This window comes from Electrona antarctica (assembly GCF_951216825.1).
Source record: "Electrona antarctica genome assembly, chromosome: 12".
Classification (NCBI taxonomy): domain Eukaryota; kingdom Metazoa; phylum Chordata; class Actinopteri; order Myctophiformes; family Myctophidae; genus Electrona; species Electrona antarctica.
In genome coordinates, this window is record NC_136793.1 from 10938964 (window position 1) to 10950076 (window position 11113).

Sequence of the window (11113 nt, forward strand, 5' to 3'; positions counted from 1 at the left end):
AACATTTGAGTAATTTGTCCACCACTGATAGGCTGTGCTTCTCAGGCTACTCGACTGACCGTTCTGTCCCTCTGCGTCTGCAGGAGGAGAAGAACCTTGCTCACGGGAACGTTTGTGCCAAGAACGTTCTGCTCATCCGCGAGGAGGACCGGCGGAATGGGAACCCTCCTTTCATCAAGCTCAGTGATCCAGGGATTGGCATCGCTGTGCTGCCCAAAGAGAGTGAGTTGCTGCCCGGGCTGGCCTCTAAGTGTCCCATGTCATTCCCTGCTTTGGCCAGGAGAGGGCGGTCATGGAACATCTACTTGGCTGGATATGCATGCATGCAGTGTTTTGTTATGTTAACATGACAACATTTAGTTTTTGGTTTTTAGTCTTTCTTTCTTTCTTTCTTTCTTTCTTTTTTGTATATATATTTTGAGCTTAAATCAAACTTAAAAAGATAACATTGGAGAAAGCCTCGAGTGCAATTTACATTTTATACAATTTGTGTATAAACATTGTGAACAAGTTGTGACATTTGTGTGACATTTATTTTATTTCCGAAGCTCACGGAATAAAGTCTCAGCAGAGATTGTTTGAACCGTTTTTTTTGTCTTGTTTGTGGCCCAGTCCTGATCGAGCGGATCCCGTGGGTGCCTCCCGAATGCCTGGAGGACCCCCCTGGCGGTCTGAGCCTGGCGGGAGACAAGTGGAGCTTTGGCACCACGCTGTGGGAGATCTGCAGTGGAGGGGAGAGACCCCTGGGAGCACTGGACAACTCCAAGGTGAGTACAGAGACCTCTGGGAGTATTTCTTCATGAAATTACAAAAAGATAATCATCAATTTGCTTTTAAATCATGCTTTTTATAGGAATGTTTTTGAAAATGTTTTGAAATAATTATAGACACAAAATGAAGGAAACAAAAAAAATAAAGGGACCCATAAAAATGTGTCCGCGACCCACAAACGGGTCGCGAACCAGTGGTTGGGGAACCAGTGCTCTAGCGTAAATGCGCAGTAACGCTGGGGTTCTTCTTCTTCTTCTGCCACAGAAAAGCCTGTTCTACGAAGACCGCCACCAGCTGCCCGCCCCCAAGTGGACGGAACTAGCCAACCTGATCTCCGGCTGCATGGACTACGAGCCCATGTTCAGGCCCACGTTCCGCGCCATCATCCGAGACCTCCACAGCCTCTCCACGCCCGGTCAGTCTTAACCACAACCTACACCACGCCCGGTCAGTCTTAACAACAACCTACACCACACCTGGTCAGTCTTAACCACAACCTACACCACGCCTGGTCAGTCTTAACAACAACCTACAGCCAGTGGGTTCCAAACGGTTTTAGCTCCGTGACCCAAAAGAGAACTAGTTTGGGTCCCCCGGGGACCCAAACTAGTGAAAATAGCAGACCGGCTATTTTCACTACTTCTTCTAATTTATGGATTTTCTTAGATTTTTCTTTGATTTCTTCATGAAATTACTAAAAACATCATTGATTTTAAATGTTTTTTGAAAATGTTTTGAAATGATAATAATTAAAACCAAAATATAGGAAACAAAAAATAAATGGACCCATAAAAATGTGTCCGCGACCCACAAATGGGTCCCGACCCACTGTTCGGTTATTTTCGAAAAGTATAAAATGGGGCTTAGTTGTCACCAGGGTCTAAATGTCTCGGGGAGACCACATCCAACCACTGCACATGAACTAGTTTTGTTAACGTACAGATTTAATAAAATGAAATGAAAATAAAATCCAGATGGCAGCCTTAAATAACACGATGCTGCCACACGACTTAACATTTTAGTACCTTCATGTAGGTTATATTATAACCGCTAGACTCTAGCGGTTATAATATATGATAATAGAGTAACGCCTAGAAGGGATACTGTGGTAATTTTTTGCCGTGATTTTGAATAACGAGTCAGTCGACCAATCGAGCGACTCTGACCAAGTGGAGTGAAGGTGACCGTGGATACTTTGTGCCCCGCAGACTACGAGCTGATTGTGGAGAGTGACGTCCTGCCCAACAGGACAGGAGGCAGTGTCTGGGTTGGTGGAGCCTTAGATAACCACGAGCCCGCCCAGTTTGAAGAGAGACATCTCATATTCCTACAACAGCTGGGCAAGGTAACGCCACAGTGTGTGTGTGTGTGTGTGTGTGTGTGTGTGTGTGTGTGTGTGTATATGTATATATATATATATATATATATATATACACAGTGTGTGTATATAAAACAATTATGTTGCTACATGTATAGCAACAGCTAATGAGGCACAGTGGCTCCCGGATTGAAAGGTATAACAACATAACACAACAATAGGGATGCACCGATGTATCGGCCACATTTGCCGTTATCGGTTAATATCGGTATCGACAAATAAAACTGACATCAACCGATGGCAGTATATCCAATATTTATATTTTTGCGTTGGCTATGTTGGTTATCTGTAGCCCACCAAGCCGTAGATGCCGAACATTTATTTCTTGTATTAAAGATATATTTGTTTCCCTGGCACAAAAGGGGGAAATAAAAACAACAAAAGCTAAATAAACACATTTCACTATTCAGTAGCGGCTAAATTGTTATTTTAAACATCGGTATCGGCCAGGAATTTCCATATCGCCGCATCCCTGGTGGTTCGAAGGTGTGATGTGGGCCAGCCGTGTAACATGTCCTGTTGGTGTCTCCCTCCAGGGCAACTTTGGCAGCGTGGAGATGTGCCGCTACGACCCGCTGCAGGACAACACCGGGGATGTGGTGGCCGTGAAGAAGCTCCAGCACAGCACGGCGGAGCACATCCGCGACTTTGAGCGAGAGATCGAGATCCTCAAGTCACTCCAGCACGAGAACATCGTCAAGTACAAAGGCGTGTGCTACAGCGCAGGTAAAGCTGGGCCGGTCCGTTAATGGGCCATTTGCGCATAGAATAACGCTTCCTACTTCCGGGCCGGCCTTCCCTACTTCCTTCACAGGTGTTACCGATGATACTAATTCAAGCTGTGTTCCATTTCACTAGTAAGAAACCACACCACTGTTCAAGATTAGTAGTATTTATTTGCACAAATGAGATGTGGGTGTAATGATGAGGAGCCCGGGGAGGGCGAGACTGAGGATGGGGACGTAGTCTCGAGAGCTTGACGACCGACCTGCTCACCCGGGAGCGGTCGGTCGCCTCTGCTCGGACGCTGCCCCCCCGGGGGCTCCTAGGAGAAGGAGAGAGAGAGAAGTGTTAGCAGGGCAATGCTGAGGATGGAGGGGGTTAGTTGGGGAGGAGGGGGGGGAAATTTGACAGCGCGAGGCGGTATCAAACAGGTAAGTAATGATATGAGGTGTGTATTTATGCTGTGGGGAATGTTACGTGATTGGCTGCGCTGCCGTGGAGACACGGGTGAACTTGACGAGGAGATAGGGATGGGAGTGATTTGGGTTGAGCAGTGGGTGGTGTCCACTCCTGAATCTACGTTGAACACAACTACATTTAGTGTGCAGTGGTTCTCAAACTTTTTTAAATTTTATTTCAAAGGCCCCCATAACTCTGATAGTTACGGGGCCATTTGGAACCCACTCAAGGACACTTTGAGACCCACTGATGTGTTTCCAGTGAGCCAACACACACAGTAGCAGCACCCTGACTCTGTTTGACCATGGAACAGAGCCTTCATTAGTATCAGTGGTAACACCTGTGAAGGAAGTAGGGAACGGGGCCCACGTTCTTTCCATAAGGGTGTGTGTGCATAGAGCCCATTTCATCAGTGACAAAATGTTGTGGTCCGTGCGGAGAGTAAGATTTGGGAAGCCGGCTGGGGAGGGTGACCTCTGTCGCTGCATTAGCGTCTCCTACATGTTGGTCAAGGCACCTGTTGAGCAGGGAGCAGAACTGGGAGGAATAGCGTGTTCCTCCGCATGCGTTAACTCATTCTTGGCGGGAACCCCTTTTGGTGTTAGCATTATGTTATGCTTTAGCTATTGAAAAATAGCAGATCTACAAGCTCATAGCGCGCCACCGAGTGGCGCGCTACGAGCTTGTAGGTCTGCTATTTTTTTTAATCGAAGAACCACTGACATAGAAACATAGCTTTTTCAGAAAACTGTCAGGATGTAGAAGACATTTGTAGAATCTGATCTCAGGTCAAATTAAAGCCCTACCGGACGGTGAAACTCTGACAGTGAGTCTGGTGAAAAGAAGTGCCTGCATGGTGACTCTGTGTGTGTCAGAGGAGACATGTCTACATCGTTGGTTCTCAAACTCACGTTGTGGAGCTTAACAGATCGGCTACTTTCACACCAAGTCAAACTAAATGCAACGCCTCCTACAATTCCAAATGCTTGTGAGGGTGAGACCCAGTTCACATATGATTATTTTGAGGGGTTGCACCCCAAAAAGGTTGAGAAACACTAGTCTACATCCTCCCCAAGGCCAACAGGTAGTGGTCAGCAGGACTACATGGGGGACTAGTGAATCGTCCTAACGGCTAAATTGGGAGAAGGTAACCATGGTTATGTTGTTGTGCCCCTACCTCCCCAGGCCGGCGGAATCTCCGTCTCATCATGGAATACCTGCCCTTTGGAAGTCTGAGAGACTATCTGATCAAGAACAGGGAGAGGATAGACCACAAGAAGCTGGTGCATTACACCTCTCAGATCTGTAAGGTACGCCAAACCACTGACTGAACCTCCGTTTTGAATCCTGTGTGGTGGGGATGCAACTGGAGAGAAATGATGAGGCTGTTCGTCCACGGTCTTACATACAGACGGTAGTCTGTATTTACGTTCCATTACACCGTAAAATCCTCATTGTTCAACTGTGGAGAGTTTACAAGTGGTTAAATTAACACTGAGCATTAAACTATGTACGTAGGATCACTGATAAGTATTATTTTTTTTGTATTCAAGTTCGAGTTCAATCTATTAGGCTACCTATGATTAGGCCAGGTGCTGGATATCAAGGCAGGAATCAAGCGAAAAGTTAAAACATCCACAATGGGCTAAAGCGCCAAAACAATTGTATTAATGGTGCCAAATTGTTTGGAATGTTTAACCTGATGTGTGGATGTTTTAACTTTTTGTATTATTATTATACAGAAATGTATCCCATAATGACATTTCATACACAGTATGTCCTGTAGTTTGACATCATGATCAGTTCCTCATGTCAAGCTCTCTCTCTCCCTCTTGTGAAACTACACAGGGCATGGAGTACCTGTCGAATAAACGCTACATCCACAGAGACCTGGCAACCCGAAATATCCTGGTGGAGAGCGAGCTGAGGGTGAAGATCGGAGACTTTGGTCTCACCAAAATTCTGCCACAAGACAAGGAGTATTACATGGTGAAAGAGCCCGGGGAGAGCCCCATATTCTGGTAAGGCTTTCTGGAGTGTTCCTTTAAAGGAGTTGTAAGTGATATGTAGGCGTTAAATATCTCCATATTCCGATAGTGATCATTGCTATAGGCTGGGTGTTTGTTCACTACAAAAGACTAAGGTCTTTTGTAAATAGGAAGTTTGGGAAACCAATTTTATCCAATTGGGAAGGATAACTCCTACAAGATACAGGATAAACAAATAAATAAAGTGTAATTGGAAGTGATGAAACGAAAACAAAAATGAGCGGTGAGGAGCCAGCACCTACTCCTCCCTGCTGACAGGTGGCGTCGCAGCCCATAGGATTACGTCCAGTGATTAATACTAATTCTAAAACAGTTAGTCCAATACTTCATTCTGATTGGCTGGTTTCTGATTAGACCGCGTACGGTAATCTACATCTTAAATCAGTTTATATCAATCCCAGGTGCGTTACAGTGATCCGGTATATGTGTAGCTGCACTAGGGAAGGAAAGCCCTTGATTTCCTTACAAACCCTGGCCGTGCGGGCTTCGAAGCTCCGCCTGCGCTCATAGGCCTGTGAATGAGTGGCTCCGGGCGGGCTTGTAAAGACGGCAGGTGCCTCCTATTCCCCCGCGAACAGCTGATCGCAAATGTCTCGGGCGCTTAGCTTAAATATCTAAGTAGCTATGCTAGTGTTTTTGATGTGATGTTCACATACATATCGGCTACATCTGGATTAAAAAATGTATGAATTTCTATCGAATATGTTAGTTACCATTAGATTGACCTAACACTCAAGTGTTGTTGACCTGAGATCAGATTCTAAAAATGTCTTCTACATCCTGACAGTTTTCTGAAAAAGCTATGTTTCTATGTCAGTGGTTCTTCGATTTTTCAAAAATAGCAAACCTACAAGCTCGTAGCGCGCCACTCGGTGGCGCGCTATGAGCTTGTAGATCTGCTATTTTTCAATAGCTAAAGCATAACATAATACTAACACCAAAAGGGGTTCCCGCCCAAAATGGGTTAATGTGTTTCTCATTTGAGTACTTTTTCCACCACTGCGCCGTGGTAGCATGACACCACTGCAGAGGAGGTGACGTGACTGTGTGTGTGTGTGTGTGTGTGTGTGTGTGTGGTGTTGTCGTCCAGGTACGCCCCAGAGTCTCTGACTGAGAGCAAGTTCTCTGTGGCGTCGGATGTGTGGAGTTTTGGTGTGGTGCTCTATGAGCTCTACACCCACAGCGACAAGAACTGCAGCCCTCCTGCTGTGAGTAACGCACGCACACACAATGTGTTTAGGACTAATATGAACTGCAGCCCTCCTGCTGTGAGTAACGCACGCACACACAATGTGTTCTCCTGCTGTGAGTAACGCACGCACACACAATGTGTTCTCCTGCTGTGAGTAACGCACGCACACACAATGTGTTCTCCTGCTGTGAGTAACGCACGCACACACAATGTGTTCTCCTGCTGTGAGTAACGCACGCACACACAATGTGTTCTCCTGCTGTGAGTAACGCACGCACACACAATGTGTAACGCAGCCCTCCTGCTGTGAGTAACGCACGCACACACAATGTGTTTGGGACTAATATACATCTTTCCTGTAACTTTCACCAGCAAAGTAAATCTAAAAAGATTAGAGAGGGCCCAGGCGGTGGCGTAACCGTCTGGGCACCCGACTGGTAATCCAGTCGCAGTGTGCCGCGGGTTCGACTCCCGAGCCCGACACGGCCTTTACTGCATGTCTTCCCCCATCTCTCTCCCGTTTCCTGTCAGCCTACTGTCTGTCCCTTCAAAAACCAATAAAAGGCGTAAGCCGCAAAAAAATATCTTTAAAAAAAAAGATTAGAGAGAAGAATACAAATTGGGATGGTTTTTACAGTCACTGTAAACCGTTAAAATTGTATTTTGTGACAGTTGTAGGACAGAGGTGAAAAGAAGCCCTGAACACGCGAGCACACACACACACACACACACACACACACACACACACACACACACACACACACACACACACACAGAGATGCATTCACATAAAGGTTTTCTGTATCCCATGCAGGGCTAGTTAAACTACCATAGAGTGTGTGTAATAGCATTGCTGATTACACCTGGAAACTGAAAGCTGATGTCAATCGAATATCTCTGGCTGCAAAGTTGCTCCAAAGTTGCTACCAATACTAGACTTGTACGTGCCCGTCGGCCACCGGCCTACTTGGGAACGATGCAACTTAGCACAGTTAGGCCAGTCAATCTAAGCTAAAAAATAAAAAAGTATATAGGTTTTTAATGGTACCCCAACTTTCAACCCCTGAATTTACCATTAATCACAATTTTTCAATACAACAATTTTTATTGTTATTGGATGACCCTAAGGATCATAAAAAAAACCTTGAACGATTACTATTGCCATTTCTTTTGGGTCAAACCTTAGATTGACTATAGCCTAAGTGGCATAGGACTGTAGTAGCATACGCTGTCTGCACAATGTAATTCAATTGTTATATATGAAACAGTCTTTGTTCGGGGGCCATATTTCGCATTCTGAAAAATTAGCTGCTTGGATCCAAAGCAGGATTCTCTCATCAAGAACTGCCAGCCAGCAAGTTAGTGCTGTGGGAACCAACTCAGGGGCACCGGTCATGAGGACGTCCCACATTTAACATCTGTGGATGTAGGATGGAGGGCTCGTCTGAAGACGACCTAGAGGGAGAGGATTCTCTACTGCACTTTTTGTATCTTATTGTATCTCTTACAGTATATGAAAGAGACGGCTAACTGGGACATGCAGCTCGTGTGTCGTTGTCCCACACCTTAACAGCTGTCTTCCTTCCCAGGTCTTCATGTCCATGATGGGCAACGACAAGCAGGGCCAGCTGATCGTCTACCATCTGTTTGAGCTGCTCAAATCAGGCAGCAGGCTGCCTCAACCCCTGGGCTGTCCTGTGGAGGTAGGAGATCCCAACAATGCATGGCAGGGGATTGTATACCGTACTACTGACTGTACTGAATGTATGTCTGTTGGAACTCATACGGATGGCTGGGTTTTCGTAAAACCTGGAGGGAATGATCGGCAGGCTTTCCCCCGAAGAGATGATTCACTTTTGGGATTAAAAGGTCAAAGATTATAATCGGGGTCAACATTAATGCCAGCCTGCGATGTCAGAGTGGTATTCTTAGAGCAGTGTGTCCCAAACAATGGGTTCGGGATCCATTTTTGCACAACAGACCCATTATTGGGTCCACGTCGTGTATTGGTGGAGACAGATGGTTGTCTAACAAATACATTGGGAGAAAATAGAAAATGGGTGCAGGGAACATATATTTTAAATATTAAATTACAACACTCTTTCTTGTGGGCTGTTTTTAGTGTCAATTGTGACGGAGATGTAACTGCTTTCTTTTCCGTTTTTTTTTTCTTTCAGATGCACGAGATAATGCAGGAGTGCTGGGACATCGACCCCTGCTTGCGTCCCTCTTTCAAGGAGCTGGCCCTGCGCGTCGACCTGTTCAGGGACAGCAAGGAGATGTAGACCCACAGAGAGAGAAAGAGAGATGGCGTCCTCTCTGTTCAACAGCCGAACTGCTGCATAGTATCCTGCATCCACTTGGCTGCCATGGCGGTGCCCTGTTTGTGCGGCAAGAAGACAAAGCCCCAGATTAGTGGCCTTCTCCCGCTGTGTGCCATGGCCCATAGTGAGACTGCAGACTCTGGCCCAGTGTTCCCAAACCTCGGGTGGCCTTGTCTGTTACAGAAGTAGTCCAAAAATGTTGTGAACTATGTTGCACAAAACTACATAACTTACTTTCGTCCACTTTCTGCCCGTATTCTCTCAATGTGATATAAGTCCAACTTGTCATACAGAAGGGGGGGAAAAAATCCAAATGTTTCAAAAATAGCTAAAATGGCCGATCCACAAGCTTGTAGGTGGCCTATTTTTGCTATTCGTCTCACGAGAACTATATTGCTGTTAAGTGGTTAACATGTCTGAAAAACATGAGTGTGTGCGTGCGGGCACACGTGTGATGTGGGCTCAGCATTTGCCAGATGTAAGAAGGGGGGGTTCGGAGCGTAGAATGTTGGGAACCAACTGCTGTAGCCAGTCTACTACAAGGACTAGAGCCTGATTTATACTTTGTCATATGATGGTGTATAAATGAACCAATTTAAGCTTTATTTTATATTTGTGACGGTGTCATGCGGCGAAAATAGCTTATCTACTAGCGCACAAAGCGTTGAATCGCAATGCTTTGTAAGCTTGTAGATCTATTTTTGGAAATAACTGCAGCAAACTATAATTTAGGCTGTTTGTGTGTGTTTGTGCGTGCGTGCGTGTGTGCGTGCGTGCGTGCATCGTAGCTAGCAGGGCTAGCTCTCCATCATCCTTTAGTTCTCTAAGCTAAAGAATGATGGACTTGTACAACTGAGAGGCGCTTGTTTGTTTTGTTTTCTTAACGTTTGTAAATAACATATTTATGTACATATGTCCAAAAGATTTTATAATTTTTATAAAAAAAATGAACATATTTCAGGCTATGTTTGAACTGATGGCAGTCAGTGTAAATTAAGTATATCCAGAAGTGATTTAAAAAAAAAGAAATCTATTTTTATTTTTTATCTTTTTCCCCCCAATGTGATGCAGGTGGTGTGCGAATTAAAGATGACAGTTGTATTGAACGCTGTTCCTTTATGTATTGTATTTGTTCGAGAGCTTTCATGCAAAGGAGAGAGAACTAAATGGCAAAAATTGGTCTTGTGCGAGTATTGTAAGATTTTGTTTGAGTATAAAATGGGGCTTAATGTAGCACTAAACATCATTTTCATATAATTGGTTCCCAGATTGAGCCCCCCTCTGACGATTTACCTGTAGTCACAAGCTCCAATACCTTTATTGGTTAATGTCTAATGCGAAAATGTAATAACTTAAAGAAAATGGATGTAGAAGCTCAAAGTGATGCTCCGCTAATGTAGCTTTTTATTTTAAAGTTGGTTCAATAATTTGTAAAAACCCACAGAGACAAAAAAAAAACACCCAACAGTGGTGATATAAAGTATGTTTGGCAGCATTGATATCAGTAATGCTGGTTGGACACTATTGGTTTTGGATAAGCCTTCTCAATAACTTGTTAATCTTTCTGTATTTCTTTTACATTACACCGATATACTTGCCCTGTGGAGCAAGGAGGTGAACTTGCATACTTATCTCATAGTTCTGTTTTATAGAACATTGTGCTGTACAATTATTGGTAAAAGTTTAAAGGCAAATTAAATGTTAATTAAAAGGACAATTCTTTCAACATTAATGCCAGCCTGCGATGTCAGAGTGGTATTCTTAGAGCAGTGTGTCCCAAACAATGGGTTCGGGATCCATTTTTGCACAACAGACCCATTATTGGGTCCACGTCGTGTATTGGTGGAGACAGATGGTTGTCTAACAAATACATTGGGAGAAAATAGAAAATGGGTGCAGGGAACATATATTTTAAATATTAAATTACAACACTCTTTCTTGTGGGCTGTTTTTAGTGTCAATTGTGACGGAGATGTAACTGCTTTCTTTTCCGTTTTTTTTTTCTTTCAGATGCACGAGATAATGCAGGAGTGCTGGGACATCGACCCCTGCTTGCGTCCCTCTTTCAAGGAGCTGGCCCTGCGCGTCGACCTGTTCAGGGACAGCAAGGAGATGTAGACCCACAGAGAGAGAAAGAGAGATGGCGTCCTCTCTGTTCAACAGCCGAACTGCTGCATAGTATCCTGCATCCACTTGGCTGCCATGGCGGTGCCCTGTT

At 44.7% G+C, this 11113-nt stretch overlaps 1 protein-coding gene across 1 annotated transcript in view; it reads left to right on the forward strand.

Moving 5' to 3' along the window:
• LOC306934203 (tyrosine-protein kinase JAK2-like) overlaps positions 1 to 10001 on the forward strand; it is a 36651-nt gene extending 26650 nt beyond the window's left edge. The window contains exons 15-24 of the mRNA XM_079516741.1: positions 84 to 222; positions 613 to 767; positions 1036 to 1186; positions 1980 to 2116; positions 2686 to 2875; positions 4517 to 4641; positions 5180 to 5352; positions 6470 to 6587; positions 8161 to 8274; positions 8749 to 10001. Coding sequence (XP_079372867.1) covers positions 84 to 222; positions 613 to 767; positions 1036 to 1186; positions 1980 to 2116; positions 2686 to 2875; positions 4517 to 4641; positions 5180 to 5352; positions 6470 to 6587; positions 8161 to 8274; positions 8749 to 8856 — 1410 coding nt within the window. The 3' untranslated portion in view covers positions 8857 to 10001. The remainder of the gene's footprint in view (positions 1 to 83; positions 223 to 612; positions 768 to 1035; positions 1187 to 1979; positions 2117 to 2685; positions 2876 to 4516; positions 4642 to 5179; positions 5353 to 6469; positions 6588 to 8160; positions 8275 to 8748) is intronic.
• The last annotated feature ends 1112 nt before the right edge of the window (positions 10002 to 11113 follow it).